This window comes from Abramis brama (assembly GCF_963993115.1).
Source record: "Abramis brama genome assembly, chromosome: 2".
Lineage (NCBI taxonomy): Eukaryota > Metazoa > Chordata > Actinopteri > Cypriniformes > Leuciscidae > Abramis > Abramis brama.
This window is the reverse complement of record NC_139964.1, coordinates 13,362,567-13,379,896: the sequence shown is the minus strand read 5'-3', so window position 1 is coordinate 13,379,896 and position 17,330 is coordinate 13,362,567. Positions and strand designations below refer to the sequence as shown.

At 43.8% G+C, this 17,330-nt stretch overlaps 1 protein-coding gene across 2 annotated transcripts in view; it reads right to left on the bottom strand.

The window, feature by feature from the left end:
* Positions 1–15,799, bottom strand: part of LOC311077723 (uncharacterized protein) — a 118,210-nt gene extending 102,411 nt beyond the window's left edge. The window contains exons 1-7 of one of the 2 annotated variants that reach the window (XM_084106336.1): positions 15,679–15,799; positions 15,177–15,503; positions 14,675–14,761; positions 14,225–14,302; positions 13,813–13,917; positions 13,695–13,729; positions 13,097–13,572 (exon numbers count right to left, since the gene is read on the bottom strand). In XM_084106336.1, the coding sequence (XP_083962462.1) occupies positions 13,222–13,572; positions 13,695–13,729; positions 13,813–13,917; positions 14,225–14,302; positions 14,675–14,761; positions 15,177–15,503; positions 15,679–15,718 (1,023 nt within the window). In that variant the 5' untranslated portion in view covers positions 15,719–15,799 and the 3' untranslated portion in view covers positions 13,097–13,221. Of the gene's footprint in view, positions 1–13,096; positions 13,573–13,694; positions 13,730–13,812; positions 13,918–14,224; positions 14,303–14,674; positions 14,762–15,176; positions 15,504–15,678 lie in introns of those variants that run through there. The other variant, XM_084106335.1, reaches the window with a different exon arrangement.
* Positions 15,800–17,330: the final 1,531 nt, after the last annotated feature.

Sequence of the window (17,330 nt, the reverse complement as noted above, 5' to 3'; positions counted from 1 at the left end):
CACTACAAATGATCAGGATTAAACCAGTATAGTCTGTTTTCACACTCTGAATGACACGTGATTAACACCTTATACTTTCACATGAGCTTATGACACCTCACCTAGTGCAGACATGTACTCTGTCAGAGCGGAGGTCTGGTTTGAATAGGATATATAAGTATATTATATCAAAAGATACAATAGACAAAATAGATAATTCATAAATTAATTAATACAAGAATAATATATTTGAAATGATTAATCCTGCAAAATAACCATAAAAGAATAATCATAATAGTCACAAGCATTTTTTTTCTTCTTATACACCAATTTCAAAAAATGTTAATTACATGTTAAGCGCTTATGAAAAAAAAAGTAAAACATTTTAAGGAAACAATCGTTGCCAAACACTGTTTCTCCATCATATAAGCTCTGAGAAGAGTTGCATTGTGGAAATGTATTGTGTTTAGCTGAAGCCTCAAAGCTCTTCCTGTAGCTGTAGTTTCACTTCCTGTTTGCCCAGTAATGCCACAAACATCTCATGATTAACTGAAGCTAAAGGCCTCCTAGTATTATAATGATAAAGTTATTCATTAGTTAAAGCTTCTCAATAGCAGTTGTTTTGAAGATCCTCCAAAAATCTGTGGCATTTATACGTTGTTTTCAATGATTTATCAGAATATGCAGCTTCATTTGATGGTCATGAATGGAGAAGTACGCTCTTTGGCTGCAGATTATTGTAGTTACAACATCAACCAGCAGGAGCGAACAGATGAAACTAACCAGACAAATCCATATACACATTAATAACTATAGACATACAAAATAATAATAATGAAACAAAATGTATGCTTACTTGCAATTCAGAATAACATGGTGAAATGTGTCCATTACACTAAAGAATATAAACATCACATGAAGATTCAGCTTTAAACGTTGAATACATTTACCTTATTTCTATGATCCATATTTCTGTATGTCAGCTGTAAACATATCAGGATCAAATATAACACTGCAAAAGGACTGATAATTACATTTAACAAGACCATAATCAAGTCATAATGAATCTGGTCTTTCTGAATTATGAATTGAAAAGACGAAACGAGATTGGTGAGGACACAATTTCAGTACAACAATGGAAATTATGAGAAGGATGTACATTTCTCGTGGTTCTTAATATGCTTATGAACGTTTATTATATAGTAGGCTTATTAGTTAAAATGAAGTCATTTGTGTTGTGGTGTTGGTTGAGGAAACACAGCTGATGTAAACCACTGTTGTTTCTGTGTCCTTGTCCTCTGGATTACAGTGACGTCCAGTGTCTTTGATCTACAGTCGCAGGAAACTTCAGTTAATTAGTTAAAGTGCCTCTATTATGCTTGTTCGAATATTCCTCTCATGCAGTGTGTAATAGAGCTGTCGGTGAATGTAAACGGTCTGCAAAGATCTGAAGTCGAAAGTGCACGATAAAATTTAAGTTACTGTCTCCCAAAAGAAAGAATCGACTCTGAAGCATCTAAACGAGTCGTCAGTAACTCCAGTCTCACTTCTGTGACATGCATACGTAACGCAGTAACACATTTGCATAATGCCTGCCTATGGTTTTCATTGGCTGCACCACATTCAAAATGTGGAAATAAACAAATGAATTTGTGTCTGAAGAAAAGTCTTGAGAATATAAAACAACTGATTCCCTCCACACTGACCTCTGATGGACAACATGAGAATATGAACCAATATTACACTTAAATACATCTTTATTGCATCACTGACGCGACAGAATCAAACTAGATCATGGCAAAGTGATGCAGTCTAACGTTAACCTGCTGAAGACTTCATAATGACCGATGTGACAGACTAAGTGCATGTATGAAAGACACACTGACCTTTCCATTCCTTTAGGTGTGTAATTGTATTTTAGAAAAAAAGCTTTTGTTGTAAATCTATTACATGTACAGCATCTCCACTAATCTTACAACACAAGGACGCACAGGACGCGGTATGCGCGGCGCTGCGCTATAAAACCCAATCATCTCAATGGCTTGCGCCGCGCAAGGACGTTTTGTTGCTGCGTCGACCAAAGCGCAAGGGCAGTGGTGCGCATCATTGGCATGCTCACGCCGCGGTCAAAGTTCAAAATAGTTCAACTTTTGCCACTGCGCTCTGTGACGATTACCAGCGCGGCCAATAGAATCGGGGGATCCAAACAAGCACGGAAATCAAAATGGATGAACGGCTAGTACTGTGTGTGTCGGAATTTCCTGAGCTGTACGATACAAGTTTGAGGTCATATAGGGACATCGTCAGGTAAGCTGTGTCATGGAGACATATCTCCATTCAAGTTGGCATGTCAGGTGTGTAAATCAGGTAGCTTGTTGTAGATATGCAATATGGGCGATCACCAGGGCCGGTTTTTCAAAAGGTTTAATCCAGATAAAATTGATCCGGATTTAGTAATCCTTTTTTTTTGCGATCCGTGATCACGTAATCCATCTTACTTTTGAGCCAGTTTTTCAAAGCAACATCGGATTGGATCAATCTGATCCGGATAGGAACTTTTCAGGATCACCAAATCCTGTTTACTAGAGCCTTAAATGGAAGCAACAGTGTAGCCTACTGGCTTAGCAAAGAACAACAGTTGGCAAAATACCGGTGGCCACAAATAACCATTGTTTATTTTAATTTTAAGAAACAGAAACACTGTAATAAACAGAAACATTTTACTTTCCTTATTTTGTTATAATGTTAAATTGTAGATTTTGTTGTCTTACCATATCTCATTAGATGTGACATGCTTCATATATGCTTCAAATATGAAGAAATGTATATATCATCAGTAAACATTGATTTTGTGATCATTCACTTAAAAAAAAAACCTCTCTGGTTTTATTTGGTTCAAAAAATCACAACTGAATCCACCCTTCTGATGGGATCAGGATAATCCTGTTTTTTTGGATCAAATAGATCCCAAACCGAGTTCAAAGTTCTGAAAAACCCAAAGGGCAGGTTTGATCCAGATCAAATTTAAGATCGGATTACATGATCTGATCTTAGTTCAGAATCCCTCTTTTGCTTTTGAAAAACCCATTTCCAAGATTTGATCCAATCCGTGATCCGAAATCCCACTGGATTACTTTTGAAAAACTGGGCCCTGGTGATCTGTCTATACGTTATTAGATATAACTGTTATACATAGAGCGAATGCACAGGCAGTATGTGTTAAATAGGGCTGGGCGATATATCGCGCGATATTGTTATGCGCATCTCATCAGTAAAGCCGGTTCCCTTGATTACTAGTAAATCACCATCACCTAAAATATGAGCGTTAAATTAACACTTAAGAGTGTTAAAGTTAATGAGATAATTAAGAGATTAATTAAGTGATTATTGAGCATTATTGAAGACACCTGATGTTAACAAGCAGAATAACTGAAGGAGAAAATCACAAATTGTAAGTTACCATTGTGGTGATGGGTGTTTGCTTTAGTTGGGCTCTTGAGCCATTTATGTTTACTTTAATTTTTACTGTTGTTTGTCTGCTGTTATTGATTTATAACAGTTAAATGAACAAAATGAAATGTGATATGACAGTGTTGGTTATATTTTTGGTTTATACATATATGGGTCAAGAGCCCAACTAAAGCAAACAATCATCGCCATAACGGTGGCTTACAGGATGCATTTGTGAGAAAATCGAGCCGAGAGATCTCATAAAAAGCGAAGTGTCACACAATCATAACAGACAGATATGCATTTGTATGCACTAGATTTGGTATTTGTTCAAAGGTTACATGCAATTTGAAGGATGGTTTGTATATATTTGTGAAGTATTATCTTGGCTCATTTATTTATATTTGTAAAACACAATACATATTTGTTACTCCACTGCATTTTCACTCAAACTGACCTTTGTGCTTGCACATTGCTTTCTGTTTGTTTGCGAGTCGAGATTTCCTTTGCAAAGCGGATCGAGTTTGTTTGCGAGTCGAGTTTTACTTTGCGAAGTAGATTGAGTTTGTTTGCAAAATGCTGGATTTGTTTGTTAAATTATGGCACATAATTCGCTCCATAATTTTACCACCCCTTTAACCCCCTGAGGTCGGCTATCGCGCCGGCGCAATAGGCTCGTTATTTTCCTTATCAGTGCAAAAAAAAAAAGATCTTATATGCTTGTGTTATACATCAATCGATCCTGTTAAGTGTGTATTATTTTTGTGTATACTCACAATAAAAACAAAGTGTTGTGCTTTTTGCCAAATAAAGAAAAATAAACACGAAGCGAGTTCTGCCTTCTCCGTCAGTGTAGTCCATTCTGAAACGCGTCCGAAAATGAACCATAACTCAGTGAATACTCAGTCAATCAGGCATACAGACACACAGACATGAAGCTTGAATTCTCTTCTTTTAAATGAAGTAATTTATATAAAAAACAAATATTTTCTGTTTATGTAATCTTTATGAAAAGAGAGAGGTGTCAGTCGTTCTGATGTGAAATAATACACATTTAACAGAATCGATTGATGTATGAAACTTGTTTGTAAAATCAAAGTCAAAAGAGTATTTCGGGTCTCAATTCAACTGATAAGGAAAAAAGCGAGCAGATCACGCCGGCGTGATTGCCGACCTCAGAGGGTTAAATTGATGTAAAACAGGTTTTGCTTGGAAAGCCAATATGCGAGGGGGGCATGAAGGAGGAGTGGTTTACACCTTAGAATACAATGTCCCACCCACTCTGCATAATTAGCCATTCATTCAGGTGTGACACTGACTGAGCCCCAATGCAAGGACAAAAGATATATTTAGAAGAAGACTTATATTGACCATCTAAGATTTTGCTTACATCTATCTTGTAAATATGTTTTGCTATTTTATTAAAAAGGTTACAATTACAACAATAATTACAATTTCAACAATATTTCAAGTGTACTCTTTCTTTGTAAAAAAAAAAAATGATTATAGGCCTACATTTTATCTATGTATTCATTAGTTTGAATACAGCCAACATTGGAACCGCTAACATCTTAGTTGATGACTTTATTTTTGACAAAAAAAGTATTTTATATAGAAATTGCTAAACAAAAGCTTATTTGATGTGGCAGTATATTCTACAGTAAAAACTGTACCCAAATCTAGTCAGCAAAATGTTGTCTTTCATGTTGTTGCCTGACTGTAACGTTGTTTTTATGAAATATTAGGGCATATAAATGTTCATTTGCAGTTTAATACGTTGCTTATACAAATAGCCTACATTTTATTTCAACATATTTCAGTCGATTTTTACTCATCTCAGTATAGCAATACAGTTTGCTAAAACATCATCATTCATTCACACACGCGATTTAAATTTAAACTGTCTTTTTGCGAGCTGTGGTAAACAGCGCGCATCTCTGCCGTTCATTCATTCATAAACAGAAACCCGATTCACGTGAGAAGGAAAAAATTTACTACTGTATTCCTCAGCTTGCTCCTCGATATACCCGCACTTCTGAGGTACATTTTCCATTATTATTATTCCTCACAGCGCTGCGAGACGGTGTAAACAAGTAATGATCTGAATAAAGTGTTCCCTTTCGTTGTCACTCCGAGTTACGTCGGATGACGACGAATGGGGTTTCGCTTAGAAAGCCTATCATCTTCGAGTATATAAAACGAGCCAATGGCAATGAAATGCCATGGGTCTGCGGAATTTGCATAGCGTAACTCCGCCCCACCCTGGGGGTATATAAGGAAGTGAGCGAGCAACATGCAGATATGTTTTCGCTTCGGAGCCAAGTTGATTCTTCACTCCACAAGCCAATTCTGAGTTCATCTCTTCATCTCTTCGAGGCGAGCCTCTCTCCAAGTGTTGGTGTGACAATGAGTTCCAGCGAGTGCACATTCCCTGCTTATCTGTGCAGTGATTTGCCAGAGTTTGTGTGTTCATCTCCCTGGTCGCTTCAGCACTTGCGGGGAAATCTCCTTTCACAAAAGAGCATTGCACGCGGCACGTCTTTTTAAAGATGCCTCGCCCGTGCACTTCTGGGTGCGGTCTATTTGTGTCTGACTCTGATGGGCACAATCGCTGTCTTGTGTGTCTGGGTGTTGAACACGCTAAGGCAGCGTTTGTGGATGAGTCATGTTCCCACTGCGGGAACATGCCCATCGCACGGTTGCGGTCGAGACTCAATGACCTTTGTGGTAGAGTCCCCTCATCCGCACCCCGATCTACGAGCTCCACGAGAGCTGGTACTTCGGCTGGCGGCCAGGGTGACCTGAGGGTTATGGTGTGGAACAAAGCGCCGACTATTCCACGCTCCACACCTCCCTCTAGCACTGTGCAGTACGGTCCACTGACTTGCCGCAGGTCTCATTTGGCTCTCCAGAGGAAGACGCGATGTCGATCGTTGCATCTCAAGGTGGGCAGGAGTCCTTGGGAAGTGATGATTCGGCTGTGCTGCCACCTTCGGGTGCTCCAGCATTGCCCGAGTCAGATCCCGAGCTGACGGCCATGCTTTCCCGGGCAGCCGCGGCCATTGGACTAGAGTGGTCCCCACCACCTGGTCCAGTGCGTTCGCGGCTGGACGATTGGTTTTTGGGTGCGGCCGCTGACCCTCGTCGGCGTCCAACCCCAATGCCTTTCTTCCCGGATGTGCATGAGGAGGTCACGAGGTCCTGGAAGACACCCCTGTCTTCCCGTGATCGCTCGGCGACCTCCTCCGCCTTGCCTCCTCTCGATCAGGCGGCTGCTAAAGGGTACACTGGGGTTCCCCAGGTTGAACGCTCTGTTGCGATGCAACTGTGTCCTCAGAGTGCTTCTTCCCGTGGCGACCCAAAGCACCCCTCCAAAGCCTGTAGGTTCTCCTCCACCCTCGTGGCGAAGGCCTATAGAGCTGCGGGGCTGGCAGCCTCCTCACTGCATGCCATGGCGACACTCCAGGTCTACCAGGCCCAGATGTTGCGTGACATGCACGAGGGGAGGTCTGACCCGGGGCTCTTTGATGAGCTGCGTGCCGCCACCGACCTTGCTCTCCGAGTGACGAAGGTGACCGCACGCTCCCTGGGTCAGGTGATGTCCACCTGTGTGGTCCAGGAACGACACCTGTGGCTCAACCTGGCTGATATGCGGGAGGCCGAGCAGACCCGGTTCCTCGACACCCCCATATCCCAGGCTGGCCTCTTCGGCGGTGCAGTCGAGGACTTTGCCCAGCAGTTCTCGACTGCCCTGCTCGCCGCCGAAGACGCCCTCCTGTGGCTCCCGCCCCTCCCTATCGGCACCAGCAGTCCGCTGCTCCCGGGTCGCGTCGTGGAGGAAGCCGCAGGAAGGCGTCACAGCCCCCTCCAGCCCCGCGCCCCGCTAAACGCCAGGCCAAGCGGTGCTCCTGAGTGTGGCTGCTCAGAGATGATTTCCAGTTCTGTGCAGGAGACGGTAGCAGAATCCTTGGTTTTCCCATTCCCGCTGCTCGTCCCCCGACGGGCAGCACCCTAATGTGGTTAAAGACAGAACTGACACACTCATCTTTGAGCACACAGAGTTCTCGGATGACAGCATGCGCCGCCCACGGGCCACGCTCCTCTCATCCCCCTCTGTCGCCAGACCCCTGCCAGAGCACGCCCCTGTGGGACGCTGGTCCTCCTCTGGCAGGATGCGGCAAAGGACCGCGCCCCCGCACAGGGCCGCTATGCCACCCTCGCCTGGGCCGGTCATTCTGCCTCGCTGCACCACCGAGGGTACGTCTGTGGTTCGAATGACCCCGCTGGCGCAGTTTCTGGGGGCCTGGCTAGAGCTCCCCAGACTGTCCCGCTGGGTCGCGAGAACCATCAGGCTCGGCTACGCGATTCAGTTCGCGCGGTCTCCTCCCCGCTTCAGGGGAGTCCGCTTCACTATGGTCGGTGGCAATGCCCCTGTCATGAGAGCGGAGGTCGACACCCTACTGGCGAAGGGTGTGATCGAATGAGGTCCGGCTTCTACAGCCCCTACTTCATTGTACCGAAGAAATCCGGTGGGTTACGACCTATCCTGGATCTGCGCGTCTTGAACCGCTCCCTTCACGCCTTTTCGAATGCGTACGGCCACAGGATTGGTTTGCAGCGATCGACCTGAAGGACGCCTACTTTCATGTCTCCATTCTTCCTCGACACAGACCGTTTCTTCGGTTTGCTTTCGAGGGGCGGGCATACCAGTATGTGGTTCTCCCTTTCGGGCTATCCCTGTCTCCTCGCGTCTTCACGAAGGTCGTCGAGGCAGCCCTTGTTCCTCTCCGGGAACACGGGGTTCGCATCCTGAACTATATCGACGACTGGCTGATCCTAGCTCACTCTCGAGATCAGGTTTGCGAACACAGGGACCTTGTGCTCCGGCACCTAGCTCGTCTGGGCCTTCGGGTCAACTGGGAGAAGAGCAGAGCAGAGGATCTCTTTTCTCGGTATGGAAATCGACTCGGTCGCCATGTCCGCGCAGCTTATGAGCGAGCGCGCGCAGTCACTGCTGACTTGTCTTCGTCAGTTTGAGGGCAAGAGTGCGGTCCCACTGAAACGTTTTCAGAGGCTCCTGGGGCATATGGCATCCACAGCCGCTGTAACGCCGCTCGGGTTGCTTCATATGAGACCGCTTCAGCTTTGGCTTCGCGATCGAGTCCCGAGGTGGGCATGGCAACACGGCACGCTCCGAGTCCCAGTGACTCCGACCTGCCGTCAGACCTTCACCCCGTGGTCGAACCTCAGTTTTCTACGGGCCGGAGTGCCCTTAGAACGAGCTTCCAGGCATGTTGTTGTATCAACAGATGCCTCCACCACGGGCTGAGGTGCCATGTGCAATGGACATGCTGCCGCGGGCTCCTGGACAGGACCCCAGCGCCTTTGGCATGTCAATTGCCTCGAGTTGCTGGCCGTACGCCTTGCCCTGCACCGCTTCCGGGCGTTGCTCAAGGGTCAACACGTACTAGTCCGATCAGACAATACCGCCACAGTAGCGCACATCAACCGTCAAGGTGGACTACGCTCCCGCCGTATGTCGCAACTCGCTCGCCACCTCCTCATATGGAGTCAGAAGCATCTGAGGTCGCTTCGAGCCATTTATATCCCGGGACACCTGAACCAGGCGGCCGACGAGCTGTCTCGAGTTCAGCCTCTCGCTGGAGAATGGCGACTCCATCCCCAGTCGGTCCAGCTGATTTGGGATCAGTTCGGGGACGCACAGGTAGATCTGTTTGCCTCCCACGACTCGTCCCACTGCGACCTGTTTTATTCCCTGTCCGAGGGCACGCTCGGCACGGATGCACTGGCGCACAGCTGGCCGCGGGGCCTACGCAAGTATGCGTTTCCCCCAGTGAGCCTTCTTGCGCAGACTTTGCGCAAGATAAGGGAGGTTGAGGAGCAGGTAATTTTGGTTGCCCCGTATTGGCACAACCGCACCTGGTTCCCAGAACTAGTACTCCTCGCGACAGCACCTCCCTGGCCAATTCCTCTGAGGAAGGACCTGCTTTCTCAGGGACGGGGCACCCTTTGGCACCCTCGTCCCGATCTTTGGAACCTCCACGTGTGGCTCCTGGACGGGAGGAGGTAGGTTTGAGTACCCTACCACCAGCGGTGGTGGCTACCATCACTTCTGCTAGAGCATCGTCCACGAGACATGTCTATGCGTTGAAGTGGAACCTCTTCGTCAACTGGTGTTCTTCTAAACATCAAGAACCCACGAAATGCCCGATCAGTGTCGTGCTTTCCTTCCTGCAAGACGGGTTGGAGCGAAGGCTGTCTCCCTCCACCCTGAAAGTGTATGTTGCCGCCATTGCCGCACATCACGACGCAGTTGATGGTAAGTCTCTGGGGAAGCACGACCTGGTCATCAGGTTCCTGAGAGGAGCGAGGAGATTAAATCCTCCTCGCCCTCCTCTCGTTCCCTCTTGGGACCTCTCAGTGGTTCTAACTGCCCTGCAGAGTGCTCCCTTTGAGCCTCTGCAATCAGTGGAGCTTAAGTTCCTGTCAATGAAGACAGCGCTCCTGGTTGCATTGGCCTCCATCAAGAGGGTAGGGGACCTGCAGGCATTTTCGGTTGACGAAGCGTGCCTGGAATTCGGGCCGGCTAACTCTCACGTGATCCTGAGACCCCGGCCTGGATATGTGCCCAAGGTTCCCACCACTCCCTTCCGGGACCAGGTGGTGAACCTGCAAGCGCTGCCTTTGGAGGAGGCAGACCCAGCCTTGGCACTGCTCTGTCCAGTACGCGCCTCCGTGCTTACGTAGACAGAACGCAGTGTTTCAGGACCTCAGACCAGCTCTTTGTCTGTTATGGTGGGAAGCTGAAGGGAAAGGCTCTCTCCAAGCAAAGGTTGTCTCACTGGATAGTGGACGCCATTGCTTTGGCTTACCAGCAGCAAGGTCGACCATGACCCCTTGGTGTGACGGCCCACTCCACTCGGAGTGTGGCATCCTCTTGGGCTCTAGCGCATGGCGCCTCGCTAACAGACATCTGCAGAGCTGCAGGCTGGGCGACACCCAACACTTTCTCGAGATTCTACAATCTCCGAGTAGAGCCAGTTTCTTCTCATGTACTCGCTTCAACTAGCCAGTACTAGATTCTGCTCAGGTGTCTTCGCTTGCTCGCCATTCCTCTCCACGGACGGGATACGTGCGATATTCTTGTCAGGTGAGCCTAATAAGCCCTGAGTCTCCTCCAGCACTGACGACGTCAACGCCAGAGTTATGCCACTGGCAGCTTTCGCACTTGGCTAGGTGCCTCCATGTGCATGGTTCCCCCTCCGGGCGACCCCCACATGTGTATTCCACTGTAAGCCTCTCTGAGCATGTGTCTTTCCCTTGGCAAGCCACCTTGCCACCCCTGGGGTTGAAATATTCCACCTGCGGCTGGACACCCCAGTGATACTCCATATGCAGCCCCCCGGGGTCATATGTGTATTCCAAGTCCCCCCCTTCAGGCTGGGCATGATTGCATATTTCCACTGAGATATGCTTCCCAGTGTACCTTGGTATTCCTGTGTTAAGTAGGGGTCCTTCGTCCGTGCCAGTCTCACGACAGGGAGCTCAGACTTACGCAGGGCACTGGAAGACAGTCGAGAGGTGGCGTGATTACACTGGGAACCCCATTCGTCGTCATCCGACGTAACTCGGAGTGACAACGAAAGGGAACGTCTCGGTTACGTATGTAACCCTCGTTCCCTGAGTAGGGAACGGAGACGTTACGTCTCCCTGCCACTTCCGCTGTACCGCTGGAACGCTTGAGTTCAGTCTCGGCTCCTCAGCGAAGACATATCTGCATGTTGCTCGCGCACTTCCTTATATACCCCCAGGGTGGGGCGGAGTTACGCTATGCAAATTCCGCAGACCCATGGCATTTCATTGCCATTGGCTCGTTTTATATACTCGAAGATGATAGGCTTTCTAAGCGAAACCCCATTCGTCGTCATCCGACGTAACGTCTCCGTTCCCTACTCAGGGAATGAGGGTTACATACGTAACCGAGACGTTTTCTCGAGCTGATATGGGGGCGTTCACAGGATTGCGCGGATTGCCTCAGACATTTGCGTTTGAATAGCGCGCGCTCTCCGTGGGCGGAGTCACATTACATTTGAATCAGCTGTAATGAGCTCGACTGGAATCGCTCTCTTTTAATACAGATTTCACAAGATGAGAATATATTTTTTTTTATATAAATTACTTCATTTAAAAGAAGAGAATTCAAGCTTCATGCCTGTGTGTCTGTAGGCCTGTTTGACTGAGTATTCGCTGAGTTATTGTTCATTTTCGGACGCGTTTCAGAATGGACTACACTGACAGAGAGAAGGCAGAACTCGCATCACGTTTATTTTTCTTTATTTGGCAAAAAGCACAACACTTTGTTTTTATTGTGAGTATACACAAAAATAATACACATTTAACAGAATCGATTGATGTATGAAACTCCTATGGAAAATCAAAGTCAACAGAGTATTTATGAGTTTCTTTTAAACTGATAAAAAAAATCTAAGGAGCTTGAAATTTGCAGACGACACCACTGTCATCGGTCTCATCCAAAATGGTGACGAGTCTGCTTACAGACTGGGAGTTGAACAGCTGGCTGTCTGGTGCAGCTATAACAACCTTGAGCTGAACACGCTCAAAACAGTGGAGATGATCGTGGACTTCAGGAGAAAATCCCCAGCACTCCCCCTCTCACCATCATGAACAGCACTGTGGAAGCAGTGGAGTCATTCAGGTTCCTGGGCTCTACCATCTCTCAGGACCTGAAGTGGGCAAATCACATTGACTCCATTGTGAAAAAGGCCCAGCAGAGACTGTACTTCCTTCACCAGCTGAAGAAGTTCAACCTGCCACAGGAGCTGCTGATCCAGTTCTACTCAGCCGTCATTGAGTCTGTTTTAAGCACTTCCATCACTGTCTGGTTTGGTTCAGCTACCAAATCGGACATCAGGAGACTACAACGGACAGTCCGGACTGCAGAGAGGATTATTGGTGCCCCCCTGCCAGCCCTCCAGGACCTGTACTCTTCCAGAGTGAGGAAGAGAGCAGGTAAAATCATCACAGACTCCACTCACCCTGGACACCCCCTGTTTGAACTGTTACCATCAGGACGGCAACACAGATCACTGGCCACAAAAACATCCAGGCACAGGAACAGTTTCTTTCCACAGGCCATTTCCCTTCTGAACACTTAACATGCCCCCCAAGGCATATGCCTGTAAGTGCAATACTTCAACTGTCTAGTGCAATATTCTCTAACTCAGGTGATATTTATATCTATATTATTCATACTACTCAAAATACTGTAAATATGTTCAAAATCTGTAAATGTTTATTTGGACTAAACCCAACTGTGACCCTACTTTTTTACTTTTATACTATTTTTATTTATTTTTTATATATTTTATTCTTAGAATTTGTATTACTATGTTTCTTGTTGTATTTGTATTTGTATATGTGCACTGGAAGCTTCAGTACCAAGAAAAATTCCTTGTGGGTGCAAGCACACTTGGCAATAAAGCTCTTTCTGATTCTGATTCTGATTCTGATTCATATTAACTCCATTAACCCCTGCTGGTAGATGTTGAAACTACACTATACGGCTTCAACAGCATCTTTCTCCATTGACGGCCATTCAAACAATGTTTCTTTATTGTTTGTTAAATATGAAGTTATATATTAACTTTATTTATACATTATACACGTTATAAACTGTTTTGTACATAAAAGTGTGACAAAACATTGAATAATTAAAACAATGTATATTTTACCAAATTTTGAGAGTCTTTTTCATTTATGGTTGATCACTGAATATATCGGACCCTCCTTTGTTGAGACGTTTTGTGGATATGTTGCTGTTACGTAGATCAGTTCTGTCCCGCTGTCCTGTGTTGCTTCAGGAGACTTTATATTGGCATAATAATCACCGGCTGTATCTGTCACCTGATTGGTCGAGTGGGTGTGACTGGGGTTTGAATCAGGCTGGCGATTGGTTACTGTGGCGTAAAGAGTAGAGACTTCTGTACAGTTGTTGTGGTGTGATGCAGGCGTCTGATTGGATGAAGATGCAGGTGTCTGATTGGATGAAGATGTTACCAAGGTGACGTCTGTGTTTGGAATCTCCTCATACATGCGTTCAGTCTGAAAAACAACACATACATCAATAATTGAATAGTTTATGTAGATAATTCTCTCTGTTGATCAATAAACAATCATTTAACATGTATGTCTGATCTTCTACAGGTAAAGATTTGAACACTCACCTCTGTATTGTGCTGCATGTTTTGCTGAAATAAAGCTGCATGTAAATAGAGAGTCAGTCAATTTACACACTAAAATAGAACTAAATAATTACACTAATAATCACAAACAAACTGTTACCTGTCCCAGATTTCCTCTTCCTCTTCTTCAGGATGATGAAGGTTCCAGAACACAGAGTCAGAACCAGCAGAACCGAACCCAGACCGCCAGCAACAGAAGCCAGATCTGTACGTATTATATTGTATAAAACAATGCTGATTCTAATATTACTGTTAAGTGAACAATAACATTCCTATCATTTATATACATAATTTGTATTATAGTACAATATAATATTATATTGTGTAACTGAAATGATACTGCAATGGTAAACCTCAACTCTACAGAAGGAAACACTTCTGTCTGTGGTTTATGTCAAAGCAAGTTAACCACACGGGTACGTGCCTCTACAAATGTTCAAAGCAATTTCCTTTCAAAGACTGATCATGTGATCAGAGAGTTGCATTATGGGTAGTGTAGTTTGTCTTCTTACTAGTGTTTGTCTGATAGAGTTGAACTGTAGTAATTCCTGTTGTTGTTCTTGTTGTTTCAGTTTCTGTTTGATGAGTCGCTGACAGAGAGAAACACCAGTGACTGTGAATCATGCAGTGAGAACATGAACACATATAAACTCTAAACCTCTACATTCACACACAAACCATTCACATCATGTGAATATGAACAAACGTTTATTGATGCACTGATTACTTTCAACTGAAAATATTTTAATGTTCATTCTAAAGACACTCTTATCCAAAGCAATTTGTGCATTTTAATAACCCGGGAGCAAACATCTGAGGACTGAACCTTCAGTCTTCAACAACTTTAACACATTTAATCTCAAAGGAATCATCTAATATATATATAAATGACTTCAAGTACATTTAGAAGGACAATATTCAAGAAATAAGAGTCATAAAGAGCGACAGACAGAGGAACTGACCTGATTGTGGACTCAGTTCTGTTGTACTGAAAGATGACGGTGTTTTTGAAGAAGGGCTGATGGTTGAAACTTCAGTGGTCTTATTATCTGAAGGGTCACAGGAAAGATCAACTTAAAACACTGACACTGAAGTTCATTTAAAATACATACAATCTTTCATTCAATCTCTGTTTTTATCACTCTTGTTTCTTGTTGTGCCAAAGAAATCCAGTAAAGTCACTTTAACGCACAACCAAGTCATAGTTAATAGTGACAATTGGACCCTAATAAAGTGTGACCAAAACATGGGAAATCTTTTCTTTGTACTTTTGTCAATAAAATAAAGTTGAAACAGAATTAACAAATCACAGATTCTTCATTTGTATTGCATTTTAAAAAATCATTACTTTTAAAAATTAAACTTTTCTGGATTTGGGGTTGTTCAAGATTAATGACTTGATCTCTCACTCTCAGCTTGTTTCCATGCAGTTCATTTCTGCTATTAACAAATGTAATCACTTACCTTCTTTAACCAGCAACACAATCTCTGAATAGACATCAGGCAAAGGCACAGTCCTCTCCACACCACACCAGTATTTGCCTTTATCTGCTGTTCTCAGATCAGTGATGGTGACGGTGAAAACTCTGGCCCTCATGTTGTCAGTCAGAGAGAATCTCTCGTCTTTAGCTGGAGATCCTGATTTAACCATGATGTTTTTGTTTCCATAGTTACACTCCCCTTTACAAAAATACTTTGAATTTGGTTCATATCCAGATTCATATGAGCATCTGATGTCAACTCTCTCTCCTCTGTATCCAGTAATTGTCTGTGGAGCTCCAACAACAACAGCTGAAAACACAAATATCATTATATAGAGCTGTTATGTGTGACCAAGAGACATAAGCAGGCCAGAATAATAACTTGCACATATCATCCATATGAGTCTGATGATCATGTGATAACAGAGGAAAAACAAGAGAAGATGTCAAACTCTGTGTAAAAGAGCTGAGAGTCTCAAACTCACCTGTACAGATGCTGGAAAAGAGCAGCAGGACGTCCAACATGATGAAATTTGACAAGCGTTTCTCTTAAATAAAAGACCAAATTCTGTGTGACAAACGTTACTGTCGTTCTCTTCCATACTGAGAGAAAGAGCTCATATGTGATGTTTCACTATACATGAGCTATAGGTCAAAGAATAAAGAAGCGCGAGAGAGAGAGAGAGAGAGAGAGAGAGAGAGAGAGAGAGAGAGAGAGAGAGAGAGAGAGAGAGAGAGACGCAAGAGCAGAGCAATGCATGAGCTTTGCTAATATGTATACCAAAGTTCAGATCAGATCATGAAGTATATTTTAATCATGTCAAAAATATATTTTCTAAGAATCAGCTCTGGCCTCTTGGTTTCATATTCTGCAAGCGTAACATTGTGGTTTTAACACTATAGAAGCAGCGAGAGCCAAATAAGTATTTTCATAATGTCTGGGCTTTCTGCTAAACTCATGCGACAGCTAATATTACACCAGATACCAGACTTTGCAGGGGAACATGTCTCACTTTTTAGAGAAGTGACAGCAGAATGTAGACATGTACTCTGTCAGAGCGGAGGTCTGGTTTGAATAGGATATATGAGTATATTATATCAAAAGATACAATAGACAAAAAAGATTATTCTTAAATTAATTAATACAAGAATAATATATTTGAAAGGATTAATCCTGCAAAATAACCATAAAAGAATAATCATAATAGTCACAAGCATACTTTTTTTTTTTTTCTTATACACCAATTTCAAAACATGTTAAATACATGTTAAGCGCTTATGAAAAAATAGTAAAACATTTTAAGGAAACAATCGTTGCCAAACACTGTTTCTCCATCATATAAGCTCTGAGAAGAGTTGCATTATGGGAAATGTGTTTAGCTGAAGCCTCAAAGCTCTTCCTGTGGCTGTAGTTTCACTTCCTGTTTGCCCAGTAATGCCAAAAACATCACATGATTAACTGAAGCTAAAGGCCTCCTAGTATTACAGTTTTTCTCAATTGTTTACACACATTTTCTGAAAGCATGCCTCATATTCTCAGAACTCTACACACAAATCAAAAAACACACACACAATGGGCAAAACCCCTCAATTCTCCTGCAAAATGAAACTTTTCATTCAAAACAATGTTATTTCTTCTCAAAATGGTATTTTGTTTTCAAATGACACACACAAACCATCATATTAATAGACATTTATAAGAACCAGTTGAACACTGATGTGCTCAATGTAAAACACTATGATGAATGGAAAACACTTCTTCTCCATTCATCATAATGACTTAGGCCTTTTTTTTGGTTCAGTGTTACACTTTATACAGACAGTACATACATAAGTGTGTTGTAAAATATTTGAAAATATTGTTTTTATACTCAGAACACACAAATACACGGTAACATATTTTATTTTTCCCACAAAAACAATATACACAGTGTACATCCCAACCAACACAAAGTTGTACATACAGTGGTCTACATGAAAAACAACAGAATAATTGACTGTATACAGTCACAGTAAAAAGAAAAATCCAATATTGGCATCCATTGCTCCATTGAAGAGCTGACCTGTTGCGCTTTTATGCTAAAGCTCTGATTGCTAATTGTAAAACTGTGTGACGGGTGTTTGCCCATGTGATGAG